The 18,439-nt window shown below is 42.4% G+C and overlaps 1 protein-coding gene across 1 annotated transcript; it reads left to right on the forward strand.

Moving 5' to 3' along the window:
* The first annotated feature begins 855 nt into the window (after positions 1–855).
* On the forward strand, positions 856–15,717 carry LOC135475964 (uncharacterized). Its single transcript, XM_064755942.1, has 6 exons — positions 856–983; positions 1,321–1,527; positions 2,761–2,863; positions 4,163–4,313; positions 15,022–15,171; positions 15,442–15,717. The coding sequence occupies exons 1-6, from the start codon at positions 969–971 to the stop codon at positions 15,632–15,634; spliced, it is 819 nt and encodes a 272-aa protein (XP_064612012.1). The 5' UTR covers positions 856–968; the 3' UTR covers positions 15,635–15,717.
* Positions 15,718–18,439: the final 2,722 nt, after the last annotated feature.

Here is an 18,439-nt window from a genome sequence, read left to right on the forward strand (position 1 = left end):
AAAGTTATCTAGAACGGTCTGTTCTATTTTGGTCTACACGTACGGACATTAATTGGGCCTATTTTCCAATTAGTATCTGCAGGTTTTTGACCAGTAATAATTATAAAGATGGCCAGAGGGATTCGCTTTCAACCAGTGGGCATTATTTTTGCATGAGAGAAGTACATAAATCATTTTTTCATCATTTTTTTTTCAGATTAAAGAACTGTTTCATTTTTTGTGGGGTTTTTGTGTGTGTCATTCTATTATTTTTGTTTAACAACTATGCCTGCATGTATTTGATATAGGCTGCATATTGGCCCAGGCCTGTTTTTTATTATTATTATTTAGTTAAATTTAGTTCATTATTTTCTTAGTTATGTATTTATTACCAACACTATAGGCCTGTAAACTGTGTTGTATTCGTGACAGGTTGTAGACTGTGTTAGCAAAGGATAGCTCCAAGAACAGCCACATAAGGTGCGCTTTCACAGCTGTGTTTTGTCTTTCTTCAAAATCATACAGTCTGAAATCTGATGTATGGCTGTACGGCATCATATATTGGTCCTCTGTGGTTAGCGTGCTAGCCCAACGCAATCAGTCAGTCTCTCGCCTATGGGGTCGCTGTGAGTTCAAGTCCAGCTCATGTTAGTTGCCCCACCAGTCGTATGTGGGTAGGCCTGGCAGCAACCTGTGAATGGTCGTGAGTTTCCCCTGGGCTCTACAAGGTTTCTTCCTACCGTAATAATGGCCGCCGTCGTATATGTGAAACATTCTTAAAAGACTGTGAGAAAACTTCTGGTCTCTCACTGCATGGCTCATTTATTGACAAGGGTCACTTTCTCGTTTATAACAGCCCATCGGCCAATGGGGTAATTACAATGGGATCCAATATACAGCTCATATGATAGAAAGGCGGCTGTTTCGATTAAATCAGGATGCATTGATGTGTCACTGGTTTACGCCATGACCAAGAATTTCTGTTAAGGATGACAGACTGCCAGGTACCTTAATTCTTTAATTACAATACCTGTTACAAAATAATACCATGTTATATCATCCCGTATATTAAGCTTTTGCTGCAGCCGTCGTGAGTGATATACACATGTGAGTATATGGTGTAAAATCCCAATCAAATAAATACGTAAGTAAATAAATATTTGAAAGCTTCGAAGTATACTGTGTGTGCAGACATGCGTATTTATAAAATATATATTTATTGGTGAATGTCAAGGTTCCTTATACAGTATAGTCTTGAAATAATAAGTGTACGAGTAAAGGGCTGTAAGTCCTTATATATATTCTTCATTTAGTTATTAGTCTCAGTTTCATACATTTCAGTCCAGTCAACTATACAGCAACATGGAATCGTCCTCCTGTTTGACTTTTGCCGCTATGGTGAATGCAGTAGTAACTTTGTGGGTTTGCATCGGGAGACAATGGTCCTTCTCATTTCTGGCAAACGCAATGTTTTTCCCAACCATCCTGTCCGTCTTCTTCGTAGACAGTATCTCAGGCTTTTTTGTGGAGATCCTTGGACTTAATCAAGTAAGGTTAAAGGCCTGGGACTTAGTCATGTATAAGATTAAAGGATATGAAGGTGATACAAAATTTTGGGAATTCAAAATGGTCATGCATGCAATTATGTTTTCGGATTTTACAGGTGGTTATTTAAATTGACTACCCGACAATGGACGAAAACGTGCACAATATCGTCAATTTGCAGCTGAAAGGACAAGACAGCAGTTGGCTAAAACCTATTTCAATGGAAATTTAAAAAGTATCACATTTTATAATTTTTATGAGATTTCACCGAATGAGACGTAAATCAAAATGACAATGCTGCACAAATGGCTGCTGTGGCCACAGACCCCAATTAGTTTTCTACAAGCGACAGTGTAAATGTTTAGCGCTGTAGCTCAGTCCCAAACATTCCGTGGCCAATAAGCTTTGGTGCATACCTGGCTCAACCTGTGAGAAACAAGCCATAGAAGTCTTTACATAGGTTGACCGTCAAAATCTGGACCTTTTTTATGCCGGCAGCTTGGAGGGGTGCCTAGCTTCATCACAATTTGTCCCCTTGTGTCCTCTCGCCCAGAATTTCAAACTGTCGTCATTAAAACTCATACCTGCCCAAAGCTTAGACAGTTTCCATCATCTTGATACCAAGCATGCACCTGTACACCAAAAATGGCAGGCTGGCAGCAAAAAAGACTTTAAAAAAGAAATTTAACTAGTTAAATTTTATTCCTTTGTTTTTCTCGCAAACAAGGGATGTTTGTTTTCTATATTATTTTATAAAATACAGTAAAATTATTGAAACACCGCTACAAAATTGAAGTATAAAATCCAGCGACAGTGGAATGCCCAGATCAGCCACAGTGGTGCTTAGATTTATTTCCTTTTGTTTCATAACTGAGCATGAATCTATAGTTGTATCCTATTGTAATTTTGTAAACATTTAATTTAATTTAATTTAGCTGTGTCAAGACGAAGTTTCACTAGACTTTTACTGGGTTCAAAAAAATCTTAAAAAATGTTTAATGTCGGTTTAGGATACTTTGAATGGTAGTCTTTCAGTTGATATAAACATTAGTTATGCGCTTTCTGTCACTTTAAATCATTGTTTCTGGCAGTATATATGTTTTTATCCGCTTTCTTGACATGCTTTGTTGACGGGGGACTAAAAATTTCACCCTTGGGGCCTGTCGTGATTTTACCGAAATAATGTTGAGTGCTGCTTGAAATCCGAAACAAACATTTAAACTTTTCCATTTACAGATTGTCTGGTCCTTGGTATATTCAGTCTTATCTGTTGGAATTGTCTATGCGGCAGTTTGGGCATGTGTGGGACTGGATCTGATGATGGGATGGGGGAAATGGAGTAAGTGACCCATAATCTTAATGATCTGCATATAAGGTCATCAACTTGTATCTTAAAGTTTATCTTTGAGGGTGTCATGCGACACACGCAGCCTCTCCATATGTGTCTGTGCTTCGAAGCAGACATTTGTATATCAGCCGTCAACCTAGAAAGATGTCTCAAAATCAATTACCAAAACAACGTTTAACCCCGTGACCTTTGCTTCAGCATCATTCGCTCGGGCCTCCTTTCTCGACATGGTTTAGGCCTCCCTATATAATCTTTCCTACATAGGCCCAAGTTATGACCAAGGACGTTTGGCATTCAAATGATGCTCCCATTGGACACGACTGAAACGACATGGCCTAGTCAAGCCAACCAGGTTTCAACACTTGCCCTCCGCAATCACCCTTGGGCAGTCTAGGGCTATAGGCAGCCCATAGGCCTACCCTACGACCAGAAATAACGTATGGTCTATTTAACAAGTTAATTTATTCCCCTGAGAAAGATAAATGAAGAATAATTATTCAGGGCTCGTCAATAAATCTTAATAGCATAAATACGTTATTTCCTAAATATGTAGATGTAGATTTATTTTGCTCTTTGGTACCACACGCTTTCCGTAATATTGTTTGATAAACCCTTCAGGCGATGAAGTGGAAAACGACGTGGGGCGGGGGGGGGGGGGGGGGTATGCGACATTCTTTTTTTCTGTAAAAACAACTATACATGTTACATTTTCCCCGTGAAATGACGACGGGCTTACATGCATGCTGTTTATATGCATCCGTCTTTATCCCTCTTGATTGCCCCAGCAACCCGATCTTGCATATAAAGTGCAATATCCAGGAAATTTTGCGACAGTCGTTTTAGCGTAGCACTTGGTATGACACTCATTGTTCATGCAACAAACGGATTAGACGATCTGGATCCCACAAGTGCAGATTAAAATAAAATATGCATACTTCCACATGCACGATGGGGCATTGTCAATGCAGGAATTTATGGTCTTTTACCTATGGAAAGTCGAAATTTTAACTTAAGAAAGTCAAACTGTAGAGAAAAAATGTTTAAATTTCACTTAAAGTCAAATTGTCCTAGGAAAATAACTCCAAATTTTCACTTTTTAATGACGAAATTTTTCCCCTCAGTTATTTATTTTTTTATTTTGCTTTGACCGTGACACCCGTAGGCTTCCTTAGACTGGCCCCATAGAGAAGTATAAATCTGTATAAATCTGTCTCATTCGGAATGTGGAGGTATGTTCGGAATAACTATGTTATCTATGTCTGATTTGTGTCGGTGTTGCCTCTGTTTCAGTTGAGAAACCAACTGGCAATGGAATACATGACCACAACAGTATCCAGTGGCGGGGTTTTCTTCGAGCTGCCGGCGAGGAGATTGGTTGGCGATGCTATCTCTTACCCTGTTTGATGAACAGTATGTCTCCTTTCATGGCCCTGTGTGTAAGGTAAGTAACTATCTCACTGGTTGTGTGGTTGTTTGCTTCCATTGTCACTGGTTGTGGGCCTTAGTGACAAGCGGTTGATGACGCTCGTGTGGCCGTTTGCTCGCACCCTCACAGGTTGTGGGTCTTAGTGACAAGCGGTTGATGACGCTCGTGGGGCCGTCTGCGCGCACTCTCACTGGTTGTGGGTGTTAGTGACAAGCGGTTGATGACGTTCGTGTGGCCGTTTGCTCGCACTGTCATTTGTTGCAGGCCTTGGGGGCAAGCGGTTGATGACGCTCGTGTAGCCGTTTGCGAGCACTCTCTCTGGTTGCGGGCCTTAGTGGCAAGCGGTTGATGACGCTCGTGTGGCCGTTTGCGAGCACTCTCACTGGTTGCGGGCCTTGGTGACAAGCGGTTGATGACGCTCGTGTGGCCGTTTGCGCCCACTCTCACTGGTTCCGGACCTTGGTGGCAAGCGGTTGATGACGCTCGTGGAGCCGCTTGCGCAGTCTAACGTTCGTTCAAGACCGCTTGTCTCACACCAGTATGGTGTGCACATCTGTACATCTCACGTGGGAGATATGGTCAATTGGTTTACCCAGGCAGTCCTCTTTCCTCCACTTCTAAAAACTCGTGAGTTTGTTAAACAACAATCAATTATAAAAAGATTAATTAATAAGACCCAGGAGGCCTCAGACCCCCATTAATTTTCATAAGCGACAATGTTAACGTCTAGATCTGTAGCTAAGTCACAAACATTCCGTGGCCAATAAACTTTGGTGCATACCTGGTCCAGCCTGTGAGAAACAAGTTATAAAAATCTTGACATTGGTTGACGGAAGTTGTAATGGGGGCCTGTGTCCTATCACACCAGCCAACTTCAAAATCAATAATTTTTGCACCACATAATTCCTTACACTTCTGAACCTCACAGGCAAAATTAGGGCTTGATACATGCAGAAACTTTGGAGTTGGATGATTTCAAGTTGGGGTACCCCCATCTTGGAAATGTGTCTTTTTTTCAGGGTAAGAAAACTCTAAAGGGTAAACTTTGAAGCTTTGCAGTGCATACACTGTTCAAGATATCTCCATCAGGTCAACTGCGTTGGAAAGACAAAATGTTTATCTGCGAAAAAAGTTAAAAAATCCCATTGACAGAGCACTTTAGACTTTTCAAAAGCAACCATTTAGAAAAATATGCATTTTTAAGAAGATTTTTCTATTCAGAACAGCTTCAGAAATCAAAGTCACAAGCCAAAAGTGTCAAAGCATACATCAAAATATCGGCAGTTTATCTGACAATTAAATGTCAAAATATAAGACATTTGTGAAATAAATTGACTGATAGTGTGGTAGGGGATATCAAAGCGGATTGTCACAATTTCGGAAAAATCATTTGTTACCATTATCAGAGCAAGAATAATACCTCAAGGTGATGAAGACCTGCTCACAGGCAGTTTTTCAGTGGATAGGACTTAAGAAAAGACTAGTATCCCAGTTCCCCACTGATTTACATGATGAAACCCTTTAAAAGACCCCCCAGGCAAGCAACCTTCCCCCCCCCCCGCCCTCCTCCCCCATGACTGCTGATTGACTGACTAGCTCACCATGCAAAAACCTCCCTGCACCATTGCTGTAGTCTCACAGCAGGTTATTACTCTGCACAGTCACATCAAAGGGTGTCACAGTGGCATCTACAACAGATAAATAAAGACGAAAAATATGAATTTAACATTTCTAATCAGGCAGCCACCAAGTACACCTATATTGGATAGTCTGACAGTCAATCCAAGGCAAACAATCTACCCCAAAACACCATGAAGGGAGACTGAAAGAGGAAACAGTCTAGATGTCAAGCTGGAAAGGCCCAGGAGCGCTCAAATAACCTGTCTGCAGTTACAGATATGCTGAATCCTCTGCCTGGGTGTTCCTGGATGGACACAGATTTCCAGCCCAATCAGGAGGCTGTAAGAACACACCAGGCTGACACAAAGAGAATACAGCGGCCAAGACGGTGCAAGGTAGATTCCACGGCTGTTTATCTCCATTGCATGTCGCGTCCAGTATTGGTCCCGTGTCTTGGTTGAGTACTGCTACTGATTTTCACCACCGTATGACATGCTCAATTTGGCCAGATGCCTTTGTTGAGCAGTTCTTTATATTTTCTCTATCGCAGGTCAATGCTGAGCATTTTACGTTTCTATTTATGAGCAATATTGATCGTGTGTGTTTGCATAGCAGTGTTAAACGTTTATCTATTGCACTCGGTGCGCAATATTGGCAGCGTCTCTTTGCTGAGCAATTAATTATACGTTTATCTCCATTGTACTCTATCCTAAACTCTGTAAAAAAAGAAACGCAACCCCCGTATTTTAGAGATTTTAATATTTAGTTTAGGACGGCACAACTTTTTTCTTATTCAAGACAGAAGTCAGAAATTTGGCAGAATAATAATCAAGATGGTCATGTTTAAAACTGTCTTTTCAAAAGTCATCTCACAGACACCAGTTGCTCACCAGGGGGCGTCTTCCTTAGTATCTCGTATGACCACCACGAGCTGCAATCACTGCACGGCATCTCCTTGGACAAGAACGGATAAGACGCCGGATTCTCTCCTGGGGAATGGCCCTCCACTCCTCCTGTAACGCAACGGCGAGCTGTTGAAGCGTCTGTGGCGGTGGCTGACGTTGACGCACGTGTCGATCCAGAGTATCCCACAGGTGTTTAATAGGGTTGAGGTCTGGTGATTTAGAGGGCCACAGCAAGAAATTGGCGTTGGAATCCTGCAGAAAGTTCTTTGTTGCACGTGCAGTATGAGGCCTGGCGTTGTCCTGTTGAAAAAGCTGTGTCTGTCGGTCAATAATCGGGAGAAGGTGAGGCTGTAACACGTGGTTGATGTAACGTTGGGCTGTCAGGTTCCCTGGAACGATCACCAAGTCTGATTTCTGGTTGTACGAGATGGCTCCCCAAACCATAACACTGCCTCCGCCAAATCTGTCCACCTGCCGGACTCAGATGGGCGCAAAGCGTTCATGACGTCTCCTATACACACGCTGTCTTCCGTCATGACGTGTCAAAAGAAAACGGGATTCATCAGAAAACCCGATGCGCCTCCAGTTTTGTAAAGTCCATATCCTTACGTTGTTGCACCACCTGAGTCGTAGGCGTCGATGTAAGGGGCGTAGTACAGGTCCAACAACTGGTCTACAGGCACGTAAACCCGCTTCTTTCAGACGGTTCCTAATCGTTTGAGCCGACACTCTCCTCAAACCTGGTATTTGTGTGGCAGTCACGGTTGGTAGGGCATGTCGAGTACGCAGGTGAAGGACCCGGATGTACCGATCTTGAAGTGGGGTCGTGATTCTTGGCCTTCTTGGGCGATCGTTGGTCGAATTAAAGTTGTTGTGACGGCTCCAAAGTCGGGATATTGTTGTTTTGTGAACATTTAGGTGTCGTGCAATAGTACCAAAACTTTCTCCGGCTTGAAGACGACCAATGGCGATATTTCGGTCAGCAGCACTCAGTCGCGGCATTTTACCGACTGCCTTTCGTCGACGAATGAATGAATAAAATACGAAAGCATATGGGCTTTTATACACCCCCACACTATAACTGCCATTGACATGATTTGCATGTGAATGGTTCTGTGTGCGACGTCAACAGGGTCAGTCCATGCGTTGTGACGTCATAAGCAATAAAATACACTTAGGAGAGAAAAGGCAGTTGTTTGGATCGTAATCTTCATTAAAAACGTGTATAATTTCATTACATTTGGCTAAAATTTAGTTTGGAAGCAATAACTTTATTCGAACGAAGTTTTGATATCGGAGGACAGAGGTTGCGTTTCTTTTTTGACAGAGTTTATATATTGCGCCTCTTAACTGAGCAATGCTATTTATTTATCTCGATCGTATGTCATGATCAGAACTGTGTGCTTGTCTTTGCTGAGTAATATCATCAGTTTATTTCTGTCAGACGCCACCTAGGCATTACTTGGCCGTGGACTTGTTTTCAGCGGGATAATATCATTGCATGTCTTTTCTTCTACTTTAATATGGTTACCGTTCTCCAGTTTGGAGATGCGTTTAGTTATATTTTGACATTTCATATCGGAACAGACGCTGTCCACTGAACTGTTGATTTAAGCCTTAATTCCTGCGGCCATCTATGATGTAGGTTTTTGTGCTCAGATATCTACATTAACTTTATGTTTATCACCTTTTTCCTAAATTCTTCAAGTTGTCGTAGCTTTGAGAATTTAGCCCTTGAACTCTACGGTGACATGGGGACTTTTGTTTCTAACCTACCGGTATCACTTCGGTACCTCTGATCTGTGAACAGTTGTCTGAGAACTTGTGCGTAGGCCCTGGATTTTAGTGTTTTTAATTGTACAAACGCCACTGTCAAGAGTTTTAGCAATTCAAGGAAGATAACTCATGGTGGAATAATGGATTATATTACAAGCGGGACAATTCGTAACGACAAATGTATTTATCGTATTGCTTAATCTTTATTCTCTGCAAATGTGAAACACTGTTATCAATAGCTTGACTATGACGAGTCTATCCTAGAGGAAGGAGGCGACAGTCGCAGCTCATCACAGCAGTGTTGATAGATATCCCAACGGAAGATTACATTAGCAGATTACGCTATCCCAACAGCGGAACCACATTAAACCGTTTGCACCCTTCAGCTAATTTAGCTAATGACAGCTGTTACGACCCAAACTGTCTGTATTAAAAAAGAGATGGCTTGTTCGAAATACACGACAGTTTAGCCGCACAAAAAAGTAACCAAAACCAGCAGATTTTATTTTACAACAATTTATTAGTTTAACAAGAACAGATAATAAGACTTATACAAATACTAAAGTACTTAAGTTTAACAAGAAAGGATAGCAGTATCTATACAAATACTAAATTACTTACGGTGTCAAGTCCAAACGGACGCATATATTCCACAATATATACCACACAGGCATAAATGCTCAGAGGCAAATTCACAAGAGGGAAAATCCACAGTATAACTGAGTGTATGACGAAATATACACAAAATTCCACAGACAGGGTCCGTGTACTAATACGCGCTGTGTATACAAGAGCACAAATTAAACATACAAGTTCAGACTGAACAAGTGCTCGGTGGAGATAGGATATAACAAAGCCAGAGGCTATAAAGACACCAAAATTCAGCACAAATGGCCTACTAAAGTAATACACAGCAAAAACATCCAAGCTCTCAATAATTCTCCTTTCTCCGTTCTCTGTTCTCTCCCTGTTTGACCTGCTTTCATAGGTCTTATATAGCCTGGTGGAATTGTCCAGAATAACAAAATTCCTGAACACTTGATGTAAACAAATAGGCACCGAACTGCGCGCATTCTGGAATATTCTAAGGTAGAGGTAGACAGTACTCCCTGAACTTAGCATATGTAAACAGTGGCAAGCTATATTTAGAAACTGACGGCAGTCGTGCACATAACACAGCACATCACCTAATATGCCCTCATGCATAAGATATATCACTTTCCTTGCATATCAGTTGTTTTCTGTTGGAAACGGAACTCCTACTGTCTGGACTTACTTCCCACAACGATCAGCCGGAATCCTACTCTATATGGAAAGCAGGCTTTTCTGCCATCGTAGAGGAACTACAAGTCACCTTTGTAGAAGAGCTAGATTTGTTGGTAAAATATGTAGGTCCTGAGTCATCAAAGTACGCCACGGGTCTCAGAGCCGCCAGTATCAGCAACCCACCGCCAGGTCTGAGTCGGGTATGGGAGAGGCTTGATGAGCGCTACGGCGCCCCCAGACATAGTCGAAGTTGCTCTTTAAAAAAAAGCAACATTTCCCTAAGCATACCAACAAGGACCACAGGAGACTACATGACCTCGCCGACCTCCTGTCAGAGAGTGAAGCCAAGCAGGAGGATGAAAGGCAAAACTCTACTCTCGTACTTTGATGTGTTGTTTCTCCTAGAGTGTGTAAGCTGCCATATCACATCCAGGGAAAATGGACAAATCAGGCTACAATCAACAAGAGACATAAAGGTGTCAAATATCCACCATTTTCGTAGAATTTTTCTGAGATGTGAATAAGGCCAAAAACGATCCCAATTTTTATGTAAGAAGGTAATCAGACTGACGCTAAACCGAAACCCGGTCACCCAAATGTGAAGTCAGTAGTCTCTGTTAGGAAATCAGACATCGTCTATGAAGAAATATCCGTGATTGATACCTACACACCCAAATGCCCGTTGCACAAAACTAAACATCCCTGGAGTGACTGCAGCGGTTTCAGAACCAAGTCGCATGAGGAAAAAAGACACTGATCAAGGACCATGGCAAGTGCTACCGTTGTTGCGCTTCCTCTGCGCATATGGCACGTGCATGTAAAGAAAACATTCTATGTTCTGAAAGGGGACGCAACAGTCATCCTTCAGCCTTACATATCAAGAAAAGGAATGGAAAATGTTTATACTTGCGGCAATGCTTTCATTGGAATGTCTTGTCGCACTACACTTCTCGTTCGAGTTTACCCTATGTGGCACTTGAAAGAGCGCAAAAAGTGTACGTTGTTCTAGACGACCAGAGAAAGGTCTCCCTGGCTAGATCCGACCATTTTTTTTTGATGTTTAATGCATCAGGTAACGACATCGCCTACTCTGTTTCATCTTGTGCTGGCTGTGTTCAGACGTCAGGAAGAAAAGCCAGTGACTTCGTTATTGAAGCCCGGCAAGAGGACGTCGGAGTGGATGTCCTACTCCCATTGAATGCGACCAGATTCAAGATATCAGGGGAGAAACAGCTACTCCTGAAGTAGAACTCCACCATCGTTGCCTCCATGGCACTGCAAGACAGCTTTCTCCCTTAGACGACTAAGGATCTATTTTATTGTTGAGCGGACGTGATCTTGTGGACGCACACCACGTGTTGGATCAGCGTACAGGCACACGTAATTCACCCTATGGCCAATAACTACCTCATGGTTGGGTAGTCATAGGTGAAACTTGTCTGGGAAAAGTGCACAAGTCAGACAGGGTAAATGTAAAGAAGACGCAGCTTTCAGCAGTTGGACGAAAAACTTTGTTCAAACCGTGCCCAAACAAGTTCGACGTTGAGGATACGTTTCAATTAAACGAGAGTGACATGGACGAGTCTGTCTTCCAGACCACAAAAAACGACAAAAAACGTGATGTCTGTACAGGATCGTCAATTCCCAGTCAAACGACAGCACTTTGTCGACTTCACGCAAAAGGTGTTTGATAAGGGCCACGCAGAACGACCTCTTGAAGATGGCCAGGACTACTCGTATCTGCACGTATTTGGGGTTTTTCCTCTTAAGAAACCCAACCAGGTTAAAGGCGTTTTTAATTCGTCGGCTTAGTATCAGGGTGTTTCGTTAAACTATTTTCTTCTGAGAGGACCTGACCTCACCAACAGTTTGTTGGCCATCCTTCTTCGGTCCAGGAGTGAAAAAAATCGCCGTGATACGAGGTTTCTGTGGTATCGAGACAACAATCCTGACAACGGACTGGTTGATTACGGACTAATAGCCCAATAGCCCTTCGCCAGCTGTTGCAACTAACGGTCCTCGTCATATCGCCATGACAGGGACACGAGAATTTGGGAAAGACGTAGTAGACTTTGTTAAAAGAGATTTTTATGTCGACAATGGTCTAACCTCTCAGCCTGCAGTAAAAGAAGCTGTCAGCCTCATGAAACGAACATAGGAGTCCTTGAAGCAGGGAGGGAACGTCCGACTTGACAAGATTGCCTCTAACAGCCGTGATGTTATGAATGCATTCCCATCAGACGACCTCGATAAGGCTCTGAAAATCTAGACCTTGGTATCGACACAGTTCCGCCACAACGTTGATTAGGCTCATCATGGGACCTGCATAAGGACGTCTTCACCTTTCAAGTGTGCAGAGATACCAAACCATACACACTTCGTGGGATTATATCCACAATAAACAGCATTTTCGATCCCACAGGATTTGTGGTACCAGTGATTATCTAAGGGAAGATCTTGCTGAGAGAACTGATGGATAGTGCTATCGGATGGGACGAACCTCTACCTCCAGAACGGAAAGAGGACCGGCAAAGTTGGAAGGAATCTTTAATCTGTCTTGAAGAGCTACAGATTCCACGTCAGTTCTTTTTTTCAACTCAAAAGAAGATTCATGTTTTTTCCGATGCTTCAGAAAAGGCTGTTGCAGCAGCAGCATACCTGAAACTACCACAAGAAGACGGTTCTCATCATATCACATAACTGTATCGGAGCAGCTGGACGTCCCAGTGGAGGAAATGGAATTCTGCACTGACAGTAAGGTAGCACTGGGATATCTCCATAACAAGTCTAGAATATTCCACGTGTACGTGGCCAACAGAGTAAAGCGTATCAGGGAATTTACAAGCCTACATCAATGATCAATGATGTTCCAGCTCATTTTAATCCAGCTGATGACGGGACTCGAGTAGTTCGAGCAGCACGCATAGGGTCTGTCTCCTGGCTAACGGGACCAAAGTGCTAGGGATCATATGCCTGTGGACATTTCTTTCCTCTGAGTGAACCTGACCAAGACAGAGAAGTCAGACCTGTAATGAATTGCTTGAAATCAAACTTGTTTTTAAACACACGACTTGGAACTCATAGATTCCAACGATTTTATACGTGGAGATCACTTGTAAGGGTTATACCTAGCCTTGTTCACATTGCTCAGTCTTTCAAGGGCAAGGGTGACTGCAAAGGTTGTCACACGTGCTTGAAATCAAGCAAGCTCAACAAGACTACGACCAGGAACTGAAATTACTTCGGGAAAGCAAACTTCTTCCCAAGGACAGTCAGATAGCTTCTCTTTCTCCAGCCATCAACATCAATGGTTTACTAAGAGTCGGATGGCGACTTAACCGGACCCAACTGGGCATTGAGGAAAAGAATCCTTTGATCATACCCGGCCAGCCTCATTTTGTAGCATTCTTAAGTCTTCACCGTACTTGGGAAGGTCTGGAAGCATCCTGCGGATGGTATTGGGTTTCCACCAGGCTCTGCCCGATTTCCTCCCACCATAATGTTGGCCGCATTCACTCGTATAAGTGAAATATTCTTGAGTACGGCGTAAAACACCAATCAAATAAATAAATAAATTACTTCTTCATTACCATGGCCTTGGTCAACATCAAGGTCGCCATTTTACCGAAGGTTCGGTATGGTCAGCAGGGTTCTGAATCACTGGAGTAAAGCGTCTAATTTCATCACTCATGTACCATTGGGTGAAATGTTGCAAACTTAAGGGAAATTCACCACAACAAACCAACAGCAAGCGTTGGGCAGTTTTATTCACCTGTTTCACTACCAGAGCTATTCACCTTGAATTGGGTGAAAAACTCAGCTCATCCAGTTTCATAAATGCGCTCCGTAGATTTCTCTCTCTTAGAGGCGAACAGTTTAGATCAGACCTTGCGACCAATTTCGTTGGTTCCATTGACAGTCTCAACATACATTCAGTTAATGTTAAAACTGAACCTATTAAAGGTTCCTACACAGCAAGTAATCGGAGTGGCATTTCAGCCCACCCCATTTTTTCACATGGGTGGTGCGTGGGAACGTCGCGGCATCAAACCTCCCTCATGACATCTAATCCATTTTCATGGCAGAAGTATGTGTCACGGTAAATGCACATCCAATCGTGCCCGTCTCGACAGATCCAGGGTACCCCTTCGTCTGCTTCATCAGAAAACAGGCCAACGTGATAAGTATTTGGGACAGTGCGATCTGAAGACTATATACAAAACCAATGGAATCGTGTACAACTCTTGGCAGATTCATTCTGGAGTCGCTGGAGACGAGAATATCTCCATAAACTTCAACCCCGTCGTAAAACGGAGTTCTGATGAACCAAACATCAAACCCGGAGATGTCATAGTTCTCAAGGAGAAAAATCTTCAGAGGAATCAGTGGCCATCTGGCATCATCGTTTATGTCATTCCAGGAGAAGATGGAAAGGTTCGCAAAGCTAAGGTTGGTGTGGAGAGGAATTGCGAATCCACGGCCTACGTTCGTTCTGTCACGGACATGATAGTTCTTGTTTCTACAGAATGAACTTTTCAGAATGATATTGAGTTCACATTCTTTTCCAGAACATTTCTTGTTGACATTTCTGTGAAGTTGGTTTAGTTAGCTATCAGAGATATATCAGGCGAGGAGTGTGCTGCACACTATGGTTAGCGTTCTCTCTGTTTTGGAGGTACGTTTTAGTTATATTTTGACATTTCACACCGGAACAGACGCTCTCGACTGAACTGTTGACCTAAGCCTAAATTTCCCTCCTGCGGCCATCCACAGTGTAAGTTTTTGTGCTCAGATATCTACATTAACTTTATAACTTATCACCTTTTCCCGAAATTCTTCAAGTTGTGGTAGCTTTGAGAATTCAACGTCGTGAACGCTTTAGGTGTGCTTATACGTGTGATATTTCGATCTATTTTGGCTGTATATAGACCTAACGCTCACCATATATATAGGCCTAACGCTCAGGCAAGGCGCACGGTGCTGTGTTACATCGTCTCTTTTTTGCGACAGTATTGTCTACAATCAGTGACTTCGGATTAATTTTCCGCAGTTTTATACACTGTCTGTGCCGTACGTCATGTTCATGAATGCAAGAATCCTTGTCTTTTATACGTGTAATACGTATGCGATCTAGCTTGTCATTTATCTTTCTTCAGCGGTATTGCCTGGGGATTGTTTCATGTGGCAGTCATGGTTGTCTTAGTGAGAAGGCTTCACCCACCCAGACCTGTACTAACTGTGGCCGTCCAGTGTTTGTGTGTTACCATATTCGCATTCCCTCACGGATGGGTGGCGATAAAAGCCGGGTGAGTACAAGTTATTGTTTATTTAACGAATTAAAAGAAAAAACAATGTCGGTGAAAATATATATTGAACATTATAGTTTCAGAAGAATTGTAAAATAGCCCCATATACCATTGTGACAGTCAAGATTTCTGTACAAAATTTCCTAGTGGTGGCAGTGATGTAAAGCGAACGTAGCGAGAGACGTATGCGCTGTAAGGAGTGCGTGGAAAGCAACGCAGCAAGCAAACCAACAAGTATTATTTACTGTTATTATACAGCGACTGTTTCAGATACGCCGTCTGGCCGAGCACAGTTATGCACTGTGTGTGGAACCGTGTAAATCCGCGAGTACTCGGGAGCATCTATACTCATCAACCGGGTTTGATTGCTGGCAATCAGTGGCTGATAAACGGAGAAGGACTTGCAGGGTGCGTCGTTATGCTACCCGTGTGCGTTTTGATTGTATGGAATTTGTCATACTGACGGCAGGAAGACAGTATTTCCTAGCAGACAAAATATAGCATATGTATGTCAAATACTATTAACGCATTAAGGTGCGTGTACAGTTCTGGAAATTGATTGAATCTTTATTTACATTATACTTTATATAAAAGCTATACTCAACTTCCATGCAGATGATTTTTGTTGTGATTGCACTGTTTTGAAGGACGTGGTTGTATGTATAATATACATGAACTTTTGTCGCTTTTGATTTGCACCTGTAAATACTGCCCTGTAGTGATGTACTATTTCCGAGATACGGAACCGAGGTTCAGCCCAGGTCAGTGTGCGTGACGGCCCAGGTCAGTGTGAGGGGTTGGCCCAGGTCAGTGTGCGGTGTCAGCCAAGTGAGCGTGTGCGTGTCAGCCCAGCTCAGTGTGCAGTGTCGCACACGGTCACTTGGCCGACACCGCACACTGTCCTGTGGTCAGTGTGCAGTGTCGGTCAAGTGAGCGCGTGCGTACATGTACGCCAAACTTGGGAAAGTTAGTCAGTAGTTTTCAATAGTTCTGTGGTTTACTCTGGGCGTTCCACGGTTTCTTCCATTTGTAAAACTGGTTACCGTTGAAAAAGTGACAAATTATTGGTTATGGCGTTAAACAACATTGGAATAAATAAATAAATCCGACATAGCTTCGTGCATAGACCTCAATATCTGTGGCCTTGCCTTCATCAAGTCGGCATTATAAACATATCAGCCTTGAGATTTGCCCACATCCTTAAACCACAATCATGCAGTCAAACCAGTTGACAATTCCTAATTTCCAGCTTTAGTATGCATTGGTCTGATCCAGATAATGTACAGCTTTATCCTCAGCTATCACGATAAAGTACACAAAAAATAACACGTGCCACGAACTTGAAAGGCTTGATTCTTCATGCTCTCAAAAATATACTGTTAAATTCTTTACAGAAAATGTGCAGTGTAAGTGATGCTTAAGTGAGTTTTATTATTTCTGCAGATTATTTTGTTCATTTTCTATTAATTAAACATAAAGATTGGATTAGACTAACAGAATATTATGTTGAAAACAACTGATTAATGCTTGGGGTTTAACGTCGTATTGGTACTTAACGTCTTACTGGTACTTAACAATTTTTCAGTCATATGACGACGAAGAGTCATCAGGTGTGTGTGTATATATGTACCGTGTCTTTTTGTGTCAGGGTGAGTTCATGCCGCCAAAGTGCTGCGGCCACTGACGTATCCCAAAGTATTATGTTTTAATAACACAATACATTCTAGCATCACTCAGACAACAGACGCTCTGTTAAAATTAGCAGATTATTTTGGCTGGGAATGTTTCCCCTGAGACAGACTGTTTCTGATAAATGCGAGATACATGCAACATTATACTGTTTCAGCTGTACTACTAATCCCGTACTTAAATTGTTAATTTCATAGAGACATCTAAGGGTTTTCCGTTTACATAAAATAGACGTCTAATCAGTATGCATGTATGTATGCTTGGGATTTATCGTCGTGCTAAATTTATCCGTCATATAACGAGGAGGAGTCTTTAGGTGTGTGTACATCTATTGTATATTCTTGTGGCAGGGCGAGTTCATGCCGCCAAAGTGCTGCCGCCATTAAAGTATTATGACGAAGACACCAGACATGACACTCCACCTAGTCACATTATACTGACACAGGGCCATCCAGTCATGTTTCTTTGTTCGGAGGTCTTTTGACTTTGAGGCAGACGCTCTAACCATTAGGCCACACGTATCAGACAAACAGGGGTCTTTCGACAGAGCTTCGGGTCGATGGATTCGAATAGTCTACCGTGGAGAAAGTTGATATTCTCTGCATGATAGTCGCCCCTGAGTCTACTATACACGTGTATGAAGGGTTGTTTTTTGCTTATTTGCATTTCGTCATTTATTTTATTTATTTGATATACTTCAGTATTTCCTTTATACGACGGCGGCCAGCATAATACAAGGGCATAGGCTGGAGGAGGGGGGGGGGGGGGGGGGGCGTGCGTAGGTTTCGCAAAAATGTTGCTCTCATGTATTTTAGCCTATATTTCTTACCTAGCTGTTAACATTCATTCCACAGATATTTGCTGTAGCCTGTATAGACCAGTATTTCAATTTTGTACCAATTTACTAAACAGTATATAGGCCTATTTAGACCTGTTATATGAACCGTTCCATATTGTTCCCGGTGGAAGACGGCGTTTTTTACAGAATTACGTCTCTTGAATCGTACCGCGCAGGCGGCAGTAGCCATTTCCGTCTGGTGGGCAAGACAGATGCCGCAGTTTTACTTGTACTGTTTGTAACTCTGGAACCTATGACAATAAATACTATATATTCAGGGACAGCCTGTTTTCAACCCCACCTAAGCTGAACTTGAGTTGTTTTGGGTTTGTTTTGTTTTTTTATTAATGTGAAAATGAATGCATACACATTGGCCAAATCTGCACTCGAAACACTTCGAAATCACTGAAGATAGCATTGATTAGATGGACAAAATTTTAATTTTTAAAACCCCCAAATAAGCTTTAAGATCGTATTTCAAATTTCGACTAGTCAGAAATGGCTTCGTGGAATTGGCCCCTCGATATCAGCAGCAGTACATGGAATATGAAGGTCCTGTCTTCGATTGTGGTGATGAAGAATCCGCTCCATGGGCAGCGCTCATAAAGCAATACTTGACGTTACAAGTACACGCAACAACCATGGCAATCAACTCTTGTGGGCGTCAGGTCGCCATGGCAACTATACATGCTCGTAACGAAGTGGGCCCATTTCGATTGTACATGCTGATATACTACGGTG

The sequence above is a fragment of the Liolophura sinensis genome, chromosome 9, assembly GCF_032854445.1.
Source record: "Liolophura sinensis isolate JHLJ2023 chromosome 9, CUHK_Ljap_v2, whole genome shotgun sequence".
In the NCBI taxonomy this organism is placed as follows: domain Eukaryota; kingdom Metazoa; phylum Mollusca; class Polyplacophora; order Chitonida; family Chitonidae; genus Liolophura; species Liolophura sinensis.